The sequence below is a fragment of the Mixophyes fleayi genome, chromosome 4, assembly GCF_038048845.1.
Source record: "Mixophyes fleayi isolate aMixFle1 chromosome 4, aMixFle1.hap1, whole genome shotgun sequence".
In the NCBI taxonomy this organism is placed as follows: domain Eukaryota; kingdom Metazoa; phylum Chordata; class Amphibia; order Anura; family Limnodynastidae; genus Mixophyes; species Mixophyes fleayi.
In genome coordinates, this window is record NC_134405.1 from 127,737,991 (window position 1) to 127,761,255 (window position 23,265).

General features: G+C 42.6%; 1 protein-coding gene across 4 annotated transcripts in view; it reads right to left on the bottom strand.

Annotated features, from left to right (window-relative positions):
* Positions 1-1,254: 1,254 nt before the first annotated feature.
* Positions 1,255-23,265, bottom strand: part of PPCDC (phosphopantothenoylcysteine decarboxylase) — a 37,135-nt gene continuing 15,124 nt past the window's right edge. For 2 of the 4 annotated variants that reach the window (XM_075208183.1, XM_075208186.1), the window contains 2 exons: positions 18,923-19,091; positions 1,255-1,670 (listed from right to left, as the gene is read on the bottom strand). In XM_075208183.1, coding sequence (XP_075064284.1) covers positions 1,582-1,670; positions 18,923-19,091 — 258 coding nt within the window. In that variant the 3' untranslated portion in view covers positions 1,255-1,581. The remainder of the gene's footprint in view (positions 1,671-18,922; positions 19,092-23,265) is intronic. The other 2 variants (XM_075208182.1, XM_075208184.1) reach the window with 1 other exon arrangement.

The following is a 23,265-nucleotide window of genomic DNA, read 5'->3' on the forward strand; positions in this document are numbered from 1 at the left end:
CGTTTTACTCTTTTAATCATGCACATATTCAGTCTGAGCTGCAAATTGATGCAATACAAAAAAAAACAAGCATTGATGTTTCAAAGAGATGATAAAACACACAGTGCAAATCCACCTCTCTATGTAGAGAAGACTATCACTATATAAATCCAGAATATTAAAATCATCTCTGATTTTGATTAAAAGTTGTGAATTCCAGTTACATTGGCAGCAGTCCTATACAATTATTTGGGTATTGACGAGTGAAGTAATGCACTGAATGTAATTTTTGTTATTATATTATTATTGATGTTTCAAAGGCAGTTACAAAAACGGGGATGAGTGTGTGCACCTCTAGATGTGCATGGATAATAAGGCAAAGTTTGTGCAAATAACAAAGCTCTGCACCCTGCATTTTCAGAAATGACCTTTATTATATTCCTTTTAATACTGTAACTACTGTTGATATGTTTACTTTAATTTGATTTTTCAAAGGTTTTTTTTGGACAATTAGGTTACATAAAAGGTAATAACTGCCCAGAAAATGTGCCTGTTTCTGTTTTATTATAGTGACCCCTGAAATCGAGAGAAGGGCAACCTGTGGTGGTATCACTGTGTGCAATAATTGTGGGAAGAAATTATACCTCACATAACCTACTGGAAACATGCTTCCAAGAGCAGTAATAAACCAGGCTACCTTTAGCATGGTTACATCAGCTGGTGTTTGACTCCTCCACAGCACTAACTACTACAAAGTAGATAACTCCCAAGGCTGAACAGTAGTATCTGTTACAGAGAACAATGCTCACTTATAGTACTTTGTACTTGCAAATATGTGTTTTGACCTAGTAGAATTGAAGCCACATGCTTGAAAACAAAGATATACTTAAACATTGCAAACTGCAGTAAGTTGATGAGATAGAGTCATCGTCCAAGTTTTGTCCTGCGTTGCTTTCACAATAAATACTACAATGGTGTTCTTAAAGATTCACTTATAAATATGTTGCAGCATTTTTTTTACACTTTGCTTTCCAGCCCAGAAGCTCTAATATCTGTCCTCCCTAATGCGGTCAATGAGTAAAAACATAACTTTACCTTTTGATTATTTACCATACTTCCACCTTTACTCACACTCTGACTCACTTGAATGGAAAGTGAATAGGGAAGGGTCATTAACACCAGCAAAACTTATTTTAAGCAGTTGGAGTTATCCTTTCAATTGCAGCTTACGCTGTTAGTCAAAGAGCAGGTAGGGAAAATAAATCTTCTAGACGGTTTACTTTACTTACTTTTCATTTATTTAGAATATGACCCACTGTACAATTAGGAAAGAACTGCCACACTAATACAGACTGATACATGTAGAAAGGTCCCTTTTTGTGAGATCTCCTAGTTTAACGCAGCCATAATAATATTCTCAGAGACAGGGCTGCCCTAGGCTCTAAAACAACAATATATCTTCTCTTACTTACTGTTTGTTTTAGGATTATATAATTAATGCCATTAATCATGTCTGAAATCACTCATTAACCCTATTTTGTCTGCTAGGTAGTGAGAGTGTGATGTAAACATAACATAAGCCGCACAGTGTTGTTCTGCCCATCATGGACTTCTTTTCTGCAGCTGGTGTTTGGAAAGGACTTCCCTGACCTTGTCTAGGATCGTGCCAACCTCTGCCATGGCGCCAAGTCCTGTGGATAGAAGGGGAGGCCTTATATATTTACAAAATGAAAACATTTACGTAATCATATAATTACATATATGCAATTACATAAAATTACCAAACTTTATATAAGAAAAAGATCCCTTTATGATGAAATGTAAGGGCTACAGCCAGGGGCACTAGAGTAAACAGAACAGAGACTGTACGTAGGAATTTCACACTGTATCTGAAAGACAAGGACATAGCAAAGAACATGACAGAAGCCAGATAGGACTGATGTGACCAAGGTAGTAAATCAAATGGAACGGTTCGTAGACACATCAGTGTCACTAATGCTAGTAGAGGCAGTCAAATATGGCAAACCAGAACATAAAGGTATAGACACAACATATACAGAAGCAGCACAGGTACTAGGAATGAAGAATGGCCGGCTATTCAAACCACTGCTAGAGAGCCAAATTCCTGATATCAAAGTGCATTTGAGCCTCCTTTCCCTTTATGATGTTGTTTTGGATATTCCCACAGGGCTCAACTGCACAAGAAACTCTGAACTATAAGAGGCGAGTAAAGACCAGGACTAGGAAATAAAATAAGGACGGTAAGACCGTCCAGGTGGCAGTATAAAATTTGGTGATGTGGCATTTGCATTTGATGTCAGAGTGGGAGGCAATGCTTTGCCTGAGCTTATGCTTTTCTGCTTCCTTGTGCTTTAAAACCCCAATTAATGATCAAGTAGGCCTGGGCCCAAGAGAAGAAGTCCAGAGCCAATCCCTGACCTCCATCATGCAATCAGGCTCTAGGTTTAAAAAAAAAAAAAAAAAAGCTTGGGGACCAGCGCAGAGAAAAAGTCCTGCCTCACCTCACTAGAGCACAGGCTAAGGTGCAGCAATCCAGTCACAGGTTCTAAAATTAAGCAAGACGTCTGAAGCCCAGTCACCAGTGAACCGATGACTCAGTGTACATTCTAAGGAATATTTCCTCACCTGATTTAAGTGCTGGTGAGGTAGCTAGTAGTCCAGATAAAATGCAATTATATTATTAAGTGATAATAAGACAGGGAGCATGTAATAAAAGCCTACAACAGACAATGTGTGGTAAATAAAAAATACCTTAAAAATGTAAGTGATATAAATAAAAAAAACAAAAAAACACACACAACAAGAGAAAAGAAATGAGGGTAACAAAAATACGGTGGCAAAAAATCTAATCTTGCAATGGTTTCTCAAATTTAGCCAATTTCAACTACTCCCAGCAAAATCTCAAGTGTGGGATTATTCACAGCAGCAAATCACCAGAGACTTTTTATTGGAAGTGATCCAGAATCTGGAGTCATCGAGGTTAAATGAACATTTTTTTCCCTTTGAAGGTGAGAACTTAAAAAGACTCCACATAACTGAAAGGTACAATGAAAATTTTATTTTTCTCCCTTTGTCTAGTCTTCCATGCTCCAATAGTCTAATGTCTTCTGCTACAACATGGCAGTGACAAAATGTGCTTCCAAAATCTCCAAGTGGGTCACATCATGTGGAGAATATGAGTGGAAGTGTTAAGAAGCTCTATGAAACACAAACTATCTGGTAGAGTAATCCATGATTAGTGGTATGGAAAGGGGATATATCTAATCCCCACTACATCGATAGGATAACCAGTCGGCCTGATTTTGAGTACCATCTATACTACACGTTTCCCCTTTTCATTGGGCTAATAATACTCCGGAAATCATGTGTGAGGAGTCCAGTCCTATATACATATATTCCATATGTTATATGAATTTTCCACCTCTCTCCAATACCTTCTATCCCCTATCTCTACATTCTCATCCCCTGAGATGGCAGTACCCCATTTTCACCAAACCTTAGCAACGGCCCTTGATAAAGTGGCTCCAGCGACACTACATACTACACGTCGACTTCAATGTCAGCCGTGGCACACTAAAGCAACACGAAATCTTCAAAAACTGTCCCGTAAAGCAGAACGTCACTGGCGTAAATCTCGAAGCTCTAATGACTTCTTCACATATACTTCTGTCTACCACTCCTATCGGAATGCTATGGACACTGCAAAACAAACATACTTCCAATCTCTTATCTATGCTCAGGCTTCTAACCCCAAACGCCTTTTCAATACATTTAAATATCTTCTCAATCCTCCCACCCCCAACCCTCCATCTACTATCAGTGCTCAGGATCTTGCTTCCTACTTCAAGGACAAGATCAGACTAGAAATGATATTCTCTTCCTCGACAAGCAATCAGATCAATTCCTTCCCACTACCCTCTGACACCCTCTCTTCATTTGACCCCACAAATGAAGAGGAAATTTCTACGCTCTTCTAATCTTCCTACCCTACCTCCTGTCCTCTTGATCCTATTCCCTCGCAAATTGGTAGATCCCTGTCTTCTGTGCTTATTTCACCTCTAACTCAAATCTGTAATCTCTCGCTCTCTACTGGCATCTTTCCATCACTATACAATCATGCAGTGATTACTCCTATTCTAAAAAAACAAGATTCCGACCCAAACTCTCTATCAAATTACCGTCCCATCTCTCAGCTGCCGTGTCCCTCCAAGCTTCTAGAGAGACTTGCTTACACTCGCCTCACACGCTTCCTTTCCGCTAACAACCTGTTGGATCCTCTTCAGTCTGGCTTTCGTTCTCAACACTCCACAGAGACTGCGTTGACCAAGGTTGTCAATGATCTGATCACTGCTAAAACTGAACGCCATTACTCTCTCCTAATTCTCCTGGATCTCTCGACTGCATTTGACACCGTTGACCACTCTCTTCTCCTACAAACGCTGCAATCCCTAGGTCTTCAAGACACTGTTCTATCCTGGTTCTCATCTTACCTTTTAATTGCTCTTTCACTGTTAATTTCTTTGGAGCCACCTCTGCTCCGCTTCCCCTATCAGTTGGAGTACCACAAGGCTCGGTGCTAGGTCCTCTGCTGTTCTCTATCTATACCGCTTCTCTTGGAAATCTAATAAGTTCCTTTGGCTTTCAGTATCATCTCTATGCGGATGATACCCCATTCTATCTATTCTCTCCTGATCTCTCGACATATGTGTTGTCCCGTGTAACTGACTGTCTTTCTGCCATTTCATCTTGGATGTCCTCTCGCCAACTCAAACTTAATCTTTCTAAAACAGTTAATAATATTCCCACCCACCAACAAGAGCATACATGACTTTTCTATCTCTGTTGATAACATGACCATAAATCCCACACCTATCCTTTGTTCCCCACATTGACTCTATATCTAAATCCTGCTACATACATCTAAAGAACATTTCCAGAATTCGCACATATCTCACGCAAGACACTGCAAAAACCTTAATTCATGCACTCATCTCCCGCATTGACTATTGTAATTCCCTCCTTACTGGTCTTCCCAAGAACGGACTCAAACCTCTACAATCTATTTTGCACGCTGCGGCAAGACTGATTTTCCTTGCAAATCGTTCTTCCTGTTGAATCACTCTGTATGTCTCTACACTGGCTACCTGTTTTGTACCGAATCCAATATAAAATACTTTTACTAACCTACAAGGCCATCAACAAAGCTGCACCAACATATATCTCCTCTCTTGTCTCAAAATATCTCCCAACTCGGCAACTCCGTTCTACACAAGATCTGCGTCTCTCATCCACCCTCATTACTTCCTCCCATTCCCGGTTACAGGACTTTTTTTGGGCTGCACCCACTCTATGGAATGCTCTCCCTCGCACAGTAAGACTCTCCTCTGGTCTACAAACTTTCAAGCGTTCTCTGAAAACCTACCTCTTCAGACAAGCTTATAATATTCCTCAGCCATCCTCTTAACCTCGCTACCTTTAGCCTGTTACACAATTTCACACAAGACAACTACCCCCTGACCAACAGTGTTGTGTGACGGGATCATTTAGCTTATGAGTCACTTTTACCTTTGCAGTCTGGCTGGGCCAAAATGCATAATCTAGACTTAACCTCATGTGTCAATCTCCCATTGTCCCATAGATTGTAAGCTTGCGAGCAGGGCCTTCTCACCTCTTTGTCTGTTTTACCCAGTTTGTTTATTAGTTTTTTATGTTTGTCCCAAATTGTAAAGCGCTACGGAATATGTTTGCGCTATATAAATAAATGATGATGATGATGATGATCACAATTCAATTATAATACAATCAATTATAAAGACATACAAATATCTTTCCAAAACATTTACATTTTCAAAAAGCAGAGCGAAATCAAAATAATCATTAAACTTTTGGGGGAGATTCAATTAGCCGCTATGTTCTTCAGAACATCGTGGCCATGGGATTTTTACAAGAAATCTCCACTGATATTTCCTTGCGCCCCATAGAGGTGCAAGGAAGAAAAAAAAAAAATCACTGAAGAATTTACTGCAGTAACTGTAACAATGGTAAAAATGCACAGCCGCAATGTTCTGAGGAACATCGCAGCTAACGGAATCTCCTCCTTGGTTTCAACATTAACGATCCATTATGTCTCACATTTTTTATTTTATTTTTAAATAATGAATATATCCCTCCCCTCAACTCTTGTTTAACCCTTAATTACCAAATCATGTCATAAGTTAAAGATACCCATTATGTATCTCATTAAAGTGCCTATATATCCCATGGGTTGTGGCTTTAACCGTAAAACACATTTGATGGTCGTAGATCCATCTTTTAAAAAAAAGGCCTGCTTGTCAACTGAATATATTGTGTTCCAAAATAGGTATAAGCATACTGTATATACTACACATTCAGTGTAACCTGTTATCTCCTTTAATGTTGAACACTTAACTGTAGGATTTAATTTCAGTGGCAGTGTCAATATTTACATATAGTGCACTTATAATAGGAGAGGGAATTAATATGTGGAAAAATTTAATAAGGAGCAATTATCCTTTTAAGATTTGCAGTCTTATTGTACATGAGAAGCTTCCTGTACAAGGTTGGGTGATTTTACCCATGTTATAGAATAGTCAATTAATATTTTATAAATTAAGTAAATTAGACGATAACATTTTGTATTCAAGACAATCAAAATAACTGTAGGTATACTCTCTATGTAATATCTCTGGCATTCTAGTTTAATTCAACAGGGGATATCCTGTAACATTTATTGATAACATTTTTCTTTAAAGAGGTTAAACAATATTTAAGAAGGCAAGCCTGTATACTATAATCCTTCTATTGTGCACACTTCTTTTATATTTGTATTAATAGACTTTTAGGGATACTTCTAATTCATTAGAAGTAATAAACGGATTGGGACACTCCTTTTATTATATAAAAGCATAATACAATAAAATAATAACAAACAGATTTATTTTGGATCTATGAAACATGATCTAACTCTAGTATAAAAAAACAAACAAAAAAAATGGGAGTTTCTATGTATTAGAAGATAATCATGTGTCTAGTTCGGCGGTTCCCAAAGTGTGCGCCGCAGCTCCCAGGGGTGCCACGGCGCTGTCACTGGGGTGCCGCGGGCCAGCTCTAGAAAAAATAAAGCAAACAGAAACTTACCAATCCGCGCGGCGCTAGGACCCAGCAGCCTCCTCTCTCCCACAGCTGTCACTGAATATCTACGTCAGTGACAGCTGGAGGAGGGGGACAGAGGGCAGAGGAGGAGGGTGACGGTGTGCGAGAGGGCAGAGGAGGGTGACGGCGTGCGAGAGGGCAGAGGAGGGTGACGGCGTGCGAGAGGGCAGAGGAGGGTGACGGCGTGCGAGAGGGCAGAGGAGGGTGACGGCGTGCGAGAGGGCAGACAGTTGAGGACACAAAGGAGTCTGTAGCGGGTATGGGAACCCCAGGTGAGCAGAGCAGGTAATCCAGCAGGAAGCTGAGGACACTAGCAGAACACAGGAGACACTTTCAGAGACTCACAGGGAATGAGACTCAAGATCAGGCAACGAGGTAATGAGCACAGGTGCCTTAAATAGGGAGAGGTGCCTGATTCACCAATGAGATTAAAAGCAAAGGTCATAAGTTCTTGGATGCTGCGCATGCGCAGTGCATCAAGATGGCGGACGGCCGCGGTTCAGGACAGGCGCCGGCAGGGAGGCTAGAGAACCACGCACCAGTGCAGAGGCACTCACCGTCCGGTGAGTGACAGTACCCCCCCTTTTAAAGGTGGGCACAGAACACTTGGAGCCGGGTTTGCCCGGATACTTGGAGTAGAATTTTTTTAGAAGAGCTGGAGCGTTGAGATCATCTGCGCGGATTCAAGAACGTTCCTCTGGACCAAAGCCCTTCCAATGCACAAGAAAACGAAGAACTCCTCGCGAAATTTTAGCATCTAAAATATGAATAATTTCAAACGCTTCCTCTTGATGAACTTGTACTGGCCGAGGTGCTAAAGGAGGAACAGAGAAACGGTTGATGATAAGAGGCTTGAGTAATGACACGTGGAAGGCGTTGGAGATACGAAGGTTCTTAGGTAATAGTAGTTTGAAGCACACCGGATTTATCACCTGAGTGATCTTGTAAGGACCAATGAAACGGGGAGCGAACTTCATGGACGGAACCTTAAGGCGAATATTTTTGGTAGAAAGCCATACGCGGTCTCCAATCTTAAGTGGTGGAATAGCTCGCTTCTTTTTATCAGCAAAACACTTGTATTTGGCAGATGTCTTCTTTAGGCAGGATTTAACCTGAGACCAGATATTTTTGAAACTCTGACAAACACTCTCCACTGCAGGAACTTGGGTGGGAGGGAGGGCAGGAAATTCTGGGAAAGACGGATGGTGACCGTATACCACAAAGAATGGACTTTTTGAAGATGACTCGTGATACATGTTGTTATGGGCGAATTCAGCCCATGGAAGTAAATCTACCCAGTTGTCTTGGTTGGCTGAGGAGAACATCCTTATGAAAGTCTCAAGATCTTGGTTGACTCTCTCGGTCTGTCCTTTTGATTGAGGATGGTAGGAGGATGATGGCGACAATCGAATACCCAAGGACTTGCAAAGGACTCGCCAGAATCTGGAGACGAATTGCACTCCTCTATCCGAAACAATCTCAGATGGACATCCATGAATTCGTAAAATCTCCTTGATAAAATGGTCAGCCAGAGTAGATGAGGAAGGTAAACCGGTCAAAGGAACGAAATGTGCCATTTTCGAAAATCTATCCACCACTACCCAGATGGTATTGCACTTTTTACTCGGAGGAAGATCAGTGACAAAGTCCATACTAATATGGGTCCAAGGCTTGGAAGGAATGGGTAGTGGTTGAAGTAATCCCGCCGGTGTTCTGCGGGGAGTTTTAAACTGGGAACACACCTCACATGCGGCCACAAATTCTTTGACATCTCTCCTCATAGAGGACCACCAGTAGCTTCGAGAAAGGACTTCTAAGGTCTTGTGTTCATCCGAATGTCCAGAAAAGCGTGAGGAATGATACCAGAACAGTATTTTCCTCCGTAGAGATGGAGGCACGAGGGTTCTCCCAAATGTTAGCACCTTGGTGGAAGAAGTGGCCAGAGTCACACATTTGGGATCTAATATAGGATGATTAGGACCATCTTCAACGTCTGAGGATGCCACAAACGCCCGAGACAAGGCATCTGCTTTTCTATTCTTGAAAGCTGGTTTGAAGGTTATGATAAGCTCAAAACGGGAAAAGAAAAGAGACCAACCATCTTGCTTGACGAGGATTCAAACATTGGGCTGACTGCAAATATGACAGGTTTTTGTGATCCGTAAAAATAGTTACAGGATGACGAGCTCCCTCCAGCAGATATCTCCACTCCTCTAATGCTGCTTTTATGGCCAACAACTCCTTGTCCCCGATCGTGTAATTTCTCTCCGCAGGTAGAAGACCTCGAGAGTAGAAGGCACAAGGATGGAATTTTTGTTGCTCCGATCTTTGGGATAGTATGGCCCCTAGGCCAACATAAGAGGCGTCTACCTCCAGGAAGAAAGGAAGGGTCACGTCAGGCTGTCGAAGAACAGGAGCGGAAGAGAAGGACTCCTTGAGGAACTGGAAAGCTTGAAGGGCCCTGGAGGACCATTGTTTAGTGTTAGCTCCCTTCCGGGTCAGAGCCACTATTGGAGAGGCGATGGATGAAAAACTTTGAATGAAACGTCTGTAGTAGTTTGCAAAACCTAAAAAGCGTTGGATTGCTCTGATAGTAGTTGGCTGGGGCCAACGTAGTACAGCGTTCACCTTTTCAGGATACATCTTGAGACAAAGTCCGGACACAATATATCCCAAGAATGGAATCTGGGATAACATAAAGGAACATTTTTCTAACTTGCAGAATAAAGAGTTTCTCCGGAGTCTGGAAAGGACCTCTGCCACATGTTGATGATGAGTGGGCAGATCCTGGGAAAAGATTAATATATCGTCCAGGTAGACGACGACACAGACATACAACAAGTCCCGGAAGATCTCATTCACGAAACCCTGGAAGACAGCGGGCGCGTTACACAACCCGAAGGGCATAACTAGATATTCATAATGGCCATCCCTGGTGTTAAAAGCTGTCTTCCATTCGTCTCCAGACTTGATCCGGATTAAGTTATAAGCGCCTCGAAGATCAAGCTTGGTGAAGATCCGGGCTCCCTTGATGCGATCAAAGAGCTCGGTAATTAGTGGAATAGGATACCGATTTTTGATGGTAATGCCATTGAGTCCACGATAATCTATACAGGGTCGTAATGATCCATCCTTCTTCACAAAAAAGAACCCGGCTCCAGCGAGAGAGGTGGAAGGTCGGATAAATCATCGCTGGAGGTTCTCCTTGATATACTCAGATGTTGCTTGAGTTTCTGGTAGCGAGAGTGGATACACACGACCCCTAGGAGGGTTCTTGCCAGGTTGTAAGTCAATCGGACAATCCCACGCCCGATTGGGAGGAAGGCGTTCAGACTGAACCTTATCGAATACATCCGCGAAGGAAGCATACTGTGGAGGAAGACCCGGCGGGCAAGGTGAAATGGAAGACTTATGTATTTTGAGTGGAACAACTTGAGAGAGACATCTATGACGACATTCGGGACCCCAGGAAGTGACTTGAGGAGTGTTTCAGTCAATCTGAGGGGAATGAAGTTGAAGCCATGGAAGGCCAAGTACGATGGGACTGGTGGTAACAGGAAGGACCAATAAAGAAATTTTCTATTGGTGTAAGGCTCCAATTTGAAGGGTCAATGGAGACGTACTTTGAGTAAGGAGTCCATTAATTATATGTGACCCATCGATAGCAGTAACAGCTATAGGTGCTTTTAAAGGAATCACTGGTAGGGACCATTGATTCACTAGGGAACTAGAGATAAAATTTCCAGCAGCTCCAGAATCTAGAAGTGCTTGAGACATAAATGATTTGGTAGCAAAGGAAACGGTAACATCAAAAGCACAGACTTTAGCATCTGTAGAACATGGAGAGGACTCCAGGGACCCTTACCTTACCTCTCCAGAACTGGTTAGGGCCTGGCATTTCCCGACCTTCTAGGGCATGAGTTCAGCATATGAGTAGAGTCAGCGCAATAGATACAGAGTCTATTCTTCACTCGTCGCTCTCTCTCTTCAGATGTTAATTTAGAGCGACCTACCTCCATGGGTTCTACTGGAGGTGGAAGATGACGAACTTGGGATACTGAGCGAACAGGCGCTTTGGAGGAAGTTACTCTTTCGGAATCTCTCTCACGAAACCTCATGTCTACACGATGGCATAGAGAAATCAAATCGTCCAAGGAGGAGGGTAACTCTTGTGAGGTCAGTGCGTCTTTGATCTTGTCGGCAAGCCCCTGCCAGAAGGCGGCTATCAGCGCCTCAGTGGTCCACTGAAGCTCAGAGGCAAGAATCCGAAATTGTATGACGTACTGAGCTACAGACCAAGATCCTTGGCGTAGTAGGAGAATACTGGAAGCTGCAGAGATAAGACGACCAGGTTCGTCAAAAATTCTTCGAAACGTAGAAATAAACATGGCACTATCTTCCAGTAAGGGGTCATTTCTTTCCCAGAGAGGGGAGGCCCATGCGAGAGCCTGTCCGGACAACAAAGAGATGAGATAGGCCACTTTGGAACGATGAGTAGAAAAGTTATGAGGTTGGAGTTCGAAATGAATGGAACATTGGTTAAGAAAACCCCTACAGGTTTTGGGGTCTCCATCATACTTAGAAGAAGGAGTAGGCAGGTGTAGCGTGGAAGCGGCAGACACCTGGGATGGCACTCGGGAAGAAGATGGAGGTACTGGAGGATAAACAGTAGCTGCTACATTTTGCTCAGGGATTCCTCGGGCGGCTAAAGCCTGACAACATTGAAACAACTGTTGCTGTCGAACATCTTGTTGTTCAATCCGAGTAACCAGGTACAGCAGTATCTCTTTAGCTGTTGGTTCCGATCCTGGGTCTGTTATGGCCTGATCTTACTGTCACAGGCACTAGGAGTCTTGCCCAGGATTTCACCAGTTGACTATGCTTACCAGAGAGGCGGAGTTTGCACAGCGGTCCTCTGGCAGCAGGGTGAATAGTGGAACGTATATAACAACAGATGGAGAGAGGATGCCAATGGAATTGATGATAGTCAATGACTTGCAGCTATACTGGTAAATGAGTCAGCGACTTGCATCTATAGTGGAAAGGCAGGTTTGAACCACGAAGACCAGGGTGGACGTGAGCAGGTGAAGGAAGGTAACAGGAGAGTCAGTGGTCTGCGGATAGCAAGTTGTACCACTGCTGTGAAGGGAAGACTTGTCCAGGTGCAGGTGGGTAGCGGGGAAGTCAGTGGTCTGCGTACAGCAAGTTGTACCACTGCTGTGATGAGAAGACTTGTCCAGGTGCAGGTAGGTAGCGGGGAAGTCAGTGGTCTGCGTATAGCAAGTTGTACCACTGCTGTGATGAGAAGACTTGTCCAGGTGCAGGTAGGTAGCGGGGAAGTCAGTGGTCTGCGTATAGAAAGTTGTACCACTGCTAGTAAGTGAGGAGTAGTTCAGGTGCGGATGAGTGGAGGCATGAAAAGAGTCAATAACGGTATGAAGACACTGAGAGCACAGAGGAACTTGTTCCAAACAGATATGCAGCGTTTACAGCTAATAGTCTATAACGGTATGCATACCGCTGCTGAGTAGAGAGGCTTGCACAAAGCAGATATGCGGGATAATAACTGATAGTCAATCACAAGTATGCATATCTCTGCTGAGTAGAGAAGCTTGTTCCAAACTGATATGCAGCATAACAACAAATAGTCTATAGCGGGTATGGATACTGCTGCTGAGTAGAGAAGCTTGTCCACGAGGATATGCAGGTACAGCGGGAGCGCTGAACGGCTGTAGCAGGTATGGGAACCACAGGTGAGCAGAGCAGGTAATCCAGCAGACAGCTGAGGACACGAGCAGAATACAGGAGTCTGTAGCGGGTATGGGAAACCCAGGTGAGCAGAGCAGGTAATCAGCAGGAAGCTGAGGACACTAGCAGAACACAGGAGAGACACCTTCAGAGACTCACAGGGAATGAGACGCAAGATCAGGTAACGAGGTAATGAGCACAGGTGCCTTAAATAGGGAGAGGTGCCTGATCCACCAATGAGATTAAAAGCAAAGGTCATAAGTTCTTGGATGCTGCGCATGCGCAGTGCATCAAGATGGCGGACGGCCGCGGTTCAGGACAGGCGCCGGCAGGAAGGCTAGAGAACCACGCACCAGCGCAGAGGCACTCACGGTCCGGTGAGTGACAGGTTTATTTATTTTCTTGTCTATGTTCAGCGAAGTAGGAATGTAACCCATTGATGAGGGCTGCCAGGGGGTTGGAGGAGGAAATAGGCATTTTGCTTCTTACACTGAGAGGTTTTGACGCTGGAACAAACTAAGAAAGAACATAACCAACTAAAAAATCTGCATGTTCTTCCCATATGTCCAAAAAGCCTTTGAACTTATTTCCATTTGTTTTAATTAAACACATTTTGCTGATAATCGGTTGCCCATCAAACTGGATTTGGTTGTCATTATAGTGATGCCAATTGTTAATCTCAATAGACATATTTGGATTCACATAGAATATCCAATTGTCATATGTTCGTTATATATCAAATTCCATCAAACCAGAACGGCTTAGTACAATAGCAAGACCAAACAAGATGCATAAAAGGTATCGCCACCTTTCTCACATTTTGGGCATAGTGAGGATTTTCTTACTATGCTCTTAAATATTTGCATAGAAATCAAATAAGTCCTGTTTATAAATGCTAAATATAGATTTTTCATAGACACTAATCTTGGGAGTTTGGTCAATGGTCTAGTATTTATACTTATTCCAAAATGTCCCCCACGTGTACCCTCAAAGTCTAACAGCTGGGATGTTCTTCAACCCCCCAGTAGAACACCGCTTCCAATAGATTCTAGGAATTTCCTTTTGGCCAAGGCATTGCAGATAGCATATATTTAAGTGCAGCGTTCGAAGTGGGAATTTAGAAGTGCTGGTACAGATATGTAAAGAGGGGGGCTAGGCACCCAGAAGCTTTAGAGATTTTGATCATGTGAAATTAATTTTAGATACTTTTTAGCATTATATAGTATAGTATAAAATATATTAAATTATGTAAGGCTTATCTGCCCTGTGCCACCCTCCTCCCCTCTGTCCACCTCCAAGTATACTGTGTTAACCAACCTTTCCTTAATCTCCTGATTTCCTACATTTCTTTAATGTCTCCCTTGTTTTCCTTATGTCTTCCATGTGGCCCTTCTCCTTCCCCTTATTCCTCTGGCCACACTCCCCCATACACCGCATCTCTCCCTCCCCGCCAGCTCTCCTTTGTGCCTGGTCACCTGCTTCTCTCTCTTCCTTACTTACCCTGCTCGCATACAGTTCAAACTAATTTGAACCCACACCAACCCAAATCAACCTAGGGTTAAGCAGTAAAAAGCAATACAAAAACATTTTGTACATAATTTGGTGTTTAATTGTACTGGAACCCTAGACACCGTTGTAATTCAAAAACAAGTTTCAAGTGTATAAAGAACTTATACAAAAATAGTTGAAAACAAATTAGACACTTACTGCTTCCATTTTAGCGCCACAAAGCAGCAGACCATGGATTGCAATAACCTAACAGGACTGTCCCTGGACTGGCATGGCAACAGGGAACACCAGTGACAGGACTGTCTGAGTGGCACCCTGGTAAGTAAGCCTGCGTTCAACATGCTCCATCCAGGAAAGTGTGGCGTCCTTCATCCGACACTCACATGTACCGTATTTGCCGGCGTATAAGACGACTTTTTGGACCTGAAAAACATGCCTCCAAGTGGGGGGGTCGTCTTATACGCCGGGTGCCAAACTCAGGGGTCTCAGGGGTGCCGCGGGCCAGCCATAAAAAAAAAAAAAATAGAAACACTTACCAATCGCGCGGCGCCGGGACCCAGCATCCTCCTCTCTCACGCAGCCTGTCATCAGTGACAGGCTGCGTGAGAGAGGAGGATGCTGGGTCCCGGCGCCGCGCGGATTGGTAAGTGTTTCTGTTTTGTTTTTTTTATGGCTGGGGCGCGGCAGAGGGGGCAAAGTGAGAGAGGGAGAGAGGGACAGATGAGAGTGACAGGAGGGGGACAGAGGAGAGTGACAGCAGAAGAAGGTAAGTGTTATTAGTATGTGTTATGTTATGTTTGTTTTATGTTATGTCATGTCAATGCAGAGTGTGTGATCAGCATATATGAGTGTGTGTGTGATCAGCATATATGAGTGTGTGTGTGTGTGTGTGGGGGCCAGTGACTTCATGCAGTGTGTGTGTGGGGGGCAGTGACTTCATGCAGTGTGTGTGGGGGCCAGTGACTTCATGCAGTGTGTGTGTGTGGGCCAGTGACTTCATGCAGTGTGTGTGTGTGGGCCAGTGACTTCATGCAGTGTGTGTGTGGGGGCCAGTGACTTCATGCAGTGTGTGTGGGGGCCAGTGACTTCATGCAGTGTGTGTGTGTGGGCCAGTGACTTCATGCAGTGTGTGTGTGGGGGCCAGTGACTTAATGCAGTGTGTGTGGGGGCCAGTGACTTCATGCAGTGTGTTTGTGGGGGCCAGTGATTTAATACAGCGTGTGTGGGGGCCAGTGATTTAATACAGTGTGTGTGGGGGCCAGTGATTTAATACAGTGTGTGTGGGGGCCAGTGATTTAATACAGTGTGTGTGGGGGCCAGTGATTTAATACAGTGTGTGTGTGGAAGGTGTGTAGAAGGTGTGCGGAAGAGGGGGTAGTCTTATACGGCGAGTATATAACAAACTCTATAATTTTGAGTGGAAATGTTGGGGGTCGTCTTATACGCCCAGTCGTCTTATACGCCGGCAAATACGGTAGTTATTCTTAATGACTGGAGAGGAGTAGACAAGAACTCACTGCACTCCGCTTATTGTGCTCAGTCATCTGTTAACGCACTAGTTTTGATCCAGACACCTCCGATCAATGTCACCACAGAAGCACTGCTACTTTCCCTCATCAGTCCCGGATCACCAAATACTGCTCATAGTGGGATGAAGTAGTGCTGGTATTTCATACAGGCACACATTGCCCCACTTATAGCATTGTTTGAGTCGGTATGTGACTAAATCTGAACCTCCAGGGTGTCTGTCAAATTAGGGTAACAACAGATTTTTGAATTCCATTAATTCCACTATGAATTCCATTAAGCTTCCAAAGCCCCTCTGCTTCTACATCTTTAAATTTCCTTAAGTTATTTGTGTAATATTGTGTGTGTGTCAGAGGAAGCAGGAATTCTTGGTAAAGCCATACAGTCTGACAATGAACCCAAGAATGGAAATGCTGATGAATGTGGGAAGAGCATGGTTTGAAAAATTTGGAGACAGGTTAATACTGATCTATATCTCTATAATATATCAAGCTTCACTAGTACACCCTTATGTGTGGCCTTTTTGCAGGACTAAAAAAGCCATCCTCGATCATTTCCCATTTAAAAGATGTTAAGGAGGAATATAATTTTTTAAATCTTCCTACAGAATACTGTTACTGGAGGGTGAAGACATACAGGGGGAATTTAATTCCCATCAAAAACAGCTGTGAAGGCTCTTTGCAGCAATGTAACAGCACAGATTTTTCTTTGCACCCCATAGAGGTGCACAGGACAATCAGAGATGTTCGTGTAACGTAGTACATGGAAATGAGCAGGGGCGGATCTAAAAATGTATTGTACAGGGGGTGAATTAGGGAAGGGGGAGGGGGGGGGCGCTTTAGCCTCCTTTTTGATTGTTTAGGCTGCCTGCGGCTGCACACTGTTTGCGGGTCCGTTCGGTAGAGACAGGCAGGGAGAGTGTGCTGCCCTGTGGCTCCAATTGTATTTAAACACAATCAGAGTGGCCGGGCAGCACACTCTCCCTTGCCTGTCTCTGCCGAACGGACCTGCAAACAGTGTGCAGCCGCCGGCAGCAAGCCCCTGTTAGAGGAGGGGGAGATCGCCCCGATGCTTTCCCCCCCCCTTCCCGGGTCCGCCACTGGAGATGAGTGAAGCCGGAATATCACGGTGATTTCTGGTGGCTCACTGCAGGTAACGGAAGTCCCCCCGTAGTGATTGTGGCAAAATACCACATTTTTATATGACACTGCAAAAGAGTTAGCAGAAGAAAGTGCCAAACCTTCGTCTTATAGGCAATGGTCCCAACTATTGGGATATTAGGGTTTTTTTGTATATGGAAAACTATTATAATGGATTTCCAGAAAAAATACTAGATTTCTCAATGAGCACAAAGCCAGTTAATTTAATTTCCCTGTCTTGACTTATAACGTTATCCTGTCCCCAATGTGATAGACATGTGGAACGTAGGCGGTATAAAACTTTTCCAAGAAGAAGAAAGAGTCCTTACATACTTCATACTATAGAAACAGATATAGTCCTTGTCAGGATGAGGGCCGAAATAGATGATTAAATGTCAGGGCCCCAAATAAAATATCAAATTGATAAGCAGAAATGTACAGTACATGCCTTCCCCCAAGATATACGTTTTTTTTTTCTTCTTTCTTTAGTCCAGTGGGAGCTAATTAGGTTCAGCAGACACTCTTTCAGGAAGTCAACTTAAAATATGCAGATCACAGCCATGTTGATCCTGTATTTCCTATTTAGAGGAGACTGTCTAATTAGGCAAGGTAAAAACAAAAGGTGCAAGGTGTAAATTAGGAAAGATATGTGCTAGGAGAACTGTTTAAAGTTAATATTTCTATATTTTGTATTGGCCTAAAGAGAATGCCTTCAAATTTGGGAAAGAAGTCAATGGTTCGCTTAGAGCTATATTAATATGCAGCTTGAGAAAGTGGTAATGATCTCCACATTAAAACATATAGGTTTACATAGGAAAAGCTTCAAATATAATCTGCTTAGCTATAAGAAATATAGAAGTGTTTGTACTTCAAGGCTAAGGTTTCCTGAGAAATTCGAGAACATGTTCTTGCAGGATTGACTAAGAAAGAAAGCCTTGAGCAGATATGTTTAAGAACTTATAAAGGTCATAGGGGTCTATGGATTAAGCTAATTTGACACTTAAAGATGCAGAAACGGCAGTTTCCGCGTCTTAAGTATAGTTGCCATGCATTAACTGTCTAATAGAGGAGACTTCACAGAATTCTCCTACGTTTAGGCAAATGCAGTGCAGCATCACAGTCTCCTTAGATTAATATGGGGACAGCGATGTTCTGCAATGCGAAAAGTTTTTTATTGCGCAGATAAGTAACACCGCCGTAGGATACAGTGAAAGTGCTGTGCGCATGCGCACAGGTAAAATGCTTGGCAACACAGGGGTTTTGCGCAAGTCTTGAAAAGGAGGGGGAAGCTTGCTGGTTTCAGTCAAATCATCAATATGTAGTGCAGCATTCTGATGCAATAAATATTGATAGATTCTGCATCCCCACTATCACCAAATGATGCATAGACCCCATAGTGTGGAAAGTGCCAATTGTCGCAAAGATATGAAACCAGGTGTGAGCAAGATATGTCAAAAACGCACAATCTGTATAAATAACTGTTTTGTCAGCTCAATAAACAGAACTGATTTTGACAGAAAACTGCTGTGCGACTTTTTAATTTTCCAGCAGATGAATATAGCTGAATCAGAAGGTGAACTTAAAAGGTGGCCAGTGGTCATCTTTGACAAGCTCCAGTTAGGGAAAGGTTGAAGAACTACACATCCTGATGATAGAGAATACCTTTGTCTTTCAAAATATATTCTAGTCTGGATATAGAGCCATTCATTTTTCCTAGTGTCTAAAATTGGTTCAGGCTACAAAAATGGTGTATAGGTGATTGGTGCACTTATTTATATACATCAAAGTCTGCATGCTAGAAACTGTTGTCTGGATCTTTTACTGACCTTTATCTCCACACACCAGTGTTTTTTCAATGCATGCAATTTCCATATAGCCAAAATTGCCAAGACGTTCAATCTGCTCTGCTGTGATTGGATTGTTCCACATGGCTGTGTTCATAGCTGGGCAGAACAGCAATGGCTTTTGTAAGTCCCATGCACGGACTACGCAGGTCTGCAAAATTAAATATATATTAAGATGGAGTCTACAACACATAAGAGTGGTGTATGTGTGTAGACCCTCCAATAATTCAACATGGTGAGTGCTAAATATGTATCACAAGGATCAAGAGAAATAAAAGCAAAAATAGCTAAATTAAAATAGATTTATATAATGTGATCTCATATACACTGCAGAAAGATCACATTTATGAAATTACTTCTCTCTATACTTTATCATACCAGGATACTGTTAATAAGGGGTTTATTATACAGCATCACATGTTAACTTAAAGGATAACTCCATGTAGTAGTATGACATTACATTAATTTTCCTGAAGCTCCTGCCATCTTCAGTGGGATGGTTGTAGGAACTGCTCGACTTTCTGTCAGCCACCTCCATCGCTTTGGCTTACCAGTAGCTTTGTATTTCAACATAGTCGTCCAAAAAGTATACAATTCAAACCCCATGTAGTCAGGTTTGAGATGCAGCAGAGGGGGCCAGCTGTAGACTGAGTACTCATTACATTACCCCTGAAGATGGCAGGAGTTTCAGAGCAGGTAAGGGGGTCTATATAGAAAACAATTAGATAAGGTTATATTTGTAAAATAGACATTTATTCCCCTTTTTATTCATATAACCTCTAAATGCTTGTTTCTCAGGTGGCAGTTCTTATTACAATTAATAAATTAGATATATTACCAATATGAAACCCAACAAGACATGCTATTTATAGAATTAATAGATTCAGAGCAGTGAGTCACACTATCATTTTGATGAATGATCTCACTAAAATATTCTTCGTTCCCCACATCAACTCTATATTTACAACATGCTGCATAAGTCTAAAAAATATTTCCAAAATACGTACATATCTCACACAACACACTGCAGAAACGTTAATTCATGCACTCATCTCCCTGACTATTGTAATTTCCTCCTTACTGGTCTTCCCAAAATCAGACTAGAAACACTACAATCTATTTTGCACGCAGCGGCTAGATTGATTTTCCTTGCAAATCATTTTTCTTCTGCCGAGTCCCTCTGTCAGTCTCTACATTGGTTGCCTGTTTTCCAACAAATCCAATATAAAACTCTTTTACGAACATAAAAAGGCAAGACAACATAATTGCACCGACATATATCTCCTTACTTGTCTCAAGATATCTCCATTCTGCACAAGAGCTGCGTCTCTCTTCCACTGTCATTACTTTCTCCCATTCTCGGTTACAGGACTTTTTTCAGGCTGCTTCCTCTAGTCTTCAAACGTTCTCTGAAAACCCATCTCTTCAGACAAGCTTATAATATTCCTCAACCGCCCTCTTAATTGCCCTAGGTTACCCTATTACCACCCTTTACACAGCTAACACAAGACAACAACCCTCTGACCAACACAGTTGTGGGACTGAACATACAGCCCATTAAATACTTTGTAACCTTTGCATTCTAGCTGGACAAATATTCAATATGATGTAGCACTTACCCTTGTGTAACTATTAAACCATTGCCCCACTGATTGTAAGCTTGCGAGCAGAGTCTTCTAACCTCTCTTTATGTATGTATTACCTAGTATTGTTTTATTACACTTTACAATTGGGAACAAGCAGTAATGGAATCTGCTGGCGCTATATAAATAAATAATGATGAATCGGTTTGGTTGCACACACACGCACACACACGTCACAGCATCTAGTGGTTTTATTACCTGAAACCACTGCTATTGTTTGACAAGTGAAGCTGCATAGTTTGATGTAGAATGTTTTGGTTTTGTTTGTTTTTTAATACTTCCTTTTAGAATGTATTCTACTTCTCATTAAATTAGCAAATTAGGAGAATGTCTGTGAGAAGACGACTACAGGAAAGTTTGTGTGGGTTTAATGAGTTTAGAGAGTGAGACATTCTGAGGAGTTGTCCGAGAAAGTTAAAATAGGGAGTCAAATAGTCTATTGAACTGAAAACTAAGCAGATGCATGAAAAAAATAAAAAAATAAAATAAAAAAAAGATAAATACGAATCTCATATACGCTATGATTTTTCCACCATAGTTTAGAGATAAATATCAGCACAAATTTCTTTGATGTACTGCAGACCACATTACCTGGCTAGAGGGTCTACCTGACAAATATGGAGTCTACAAACATTGGCAGATGCCATAAGTGAAGCATTTATATTATATTCACTCTGTCCCATAACAAATCCAACATGTGTGGTAATGTAAAACTTCTCCAGTCTTATTTTTGTATGAAACTACACTATGCACATAGGGTGAGGATGTGTGTTGTGGGAATAGTTTCTGTTTATTGTACTATTTTGCTATCTGCTGCATTTATGTCATTGAGGTCAAGATTACTAGAACAATGAGATGCTCCACTAAGTTATTTGCTAGTTTAAACATCTGCATCTGTATTAAATTTAAGTTGCATGACAAATATAAACAGAGGATAAAGCAAGGAGACTTGTGGAGTCCAAGTTTCCACTCTGAGAATACGCTCATGGAATGTAAGAGGTTTGTGTTTTTTAGTATACTAAAACTTACTCTCCTGATATAGCAGGCCTACAAGAAACACATTTGATAGAAAGACAGGATAAAACATTCAAGAGGCCATGGGTAGGATATGCATTCCATTTCTCCAATTATAACATAGGGGTCTCTATTTTGATTTTAAAAAAAATAATCACTTAGTGTATCAGATTTTGCAACATTAAATAGATATTACAGGGCGATATGTGACTTTGCATCTCACAGTCCAGGATAAAAAAAAAGTACTATTTGGAAAATATGTGTCTCCTCAATTTGCCAACAGGATCTCAGAATTTGCTGCCTGTTCTCCCTGCTACTCTGATACAGGTTATAGACTCTATATCAGTGTTGGCTAACCTGTGGCACTCCAGGTGTTGTGAAACTACAAGCCCCAGCATGCTTTTGTTAATATATAGCAGCTTATTGCTGGAAGGGTATGCTGGGACTTATAGTTTCACAACACCTGGAGTGCCACAGGTCAGCCAACACTGCTCTATATGATCTCTAATAGCAGTACCTATTTATTGGCACAGTAGCAACAGTGAACGTAGTTTGAGTTTTAAATAGCAGTACCTATTTTTTGGTACAGTAGCAACAGTGAACGTAGTTTGACTTTTAAATAGCAGTACCTATTTTTTGGTACAGTAGCAACAATGAACGTAGTTTGACTTCGAAATAGCAGTACCTATTTTTTGGTACCTATTCATATATTGCAGTCGAAATTTTTATAGATTTCTTTTTTTAAAAAATTTTTTTAATACTTTTGGTATTATTTTTTTAATTATTTTTTAAAAATTTTAAAATAACTATGGACTCAGCAGGACACAGCACAGGACACAGCACCACAGGACTCAGCAGGACACAGCACAGGACACAGCACCACTGGACTCAGCAGGACACAGCACAGGACACAGCACCACTGGACTCAGCAGGACACAGCACAGGACACAGCACCACTGGACTCAGCAGGACACAGCACAGGACACAGCACCACTGGACTCAGCAGGACACAGCACAGGACACAGCACCACTGGACTCAGCAGGACACAGCACAGGACACAGCACCACTGGACTCAGCAGGACACAGCACAGGACACAGCACCACTGGACTCAGCAGGACACAGCACAGGACACAGCACCACTGGACTCAGCAGGACACAGCACAGGACACAGCACCACTGGACTCAGCAGGACACAGCACAGGACACAGCACCACTGGACTCAGCAGGACACAGCACAGGACACAGCACCACTGGACTCAGCAGGACACAGCACAGGACACAGCACCACTGGACTCAGCAGGACACAGCACAGGACACAGCACCACTGGACTCAGCAGGACACAGCACAGGACACAGCACCACTGGACTCAGCAGGACACAGCACAGGACACAGCACCACTGGACTCAGCAGGACACAGCACAGGACACAGCACCACTGGACTCAGCAGGACACAGCACAGGACACAGCACCACTGGACTCAGCAGGACACAGCACAGGACACAGCACCACTGGACTCAGCAGGACACAGCACAGGACACAGCACCACTGGACTCAGCAGGACACAGCACAGGACACAGCACCACTGGACTCAGCAGGACACAGCACAGGACACAGCACCACTGGACTCAGCAGGACACAGCACAGGACACAGCACCACTGGACTCA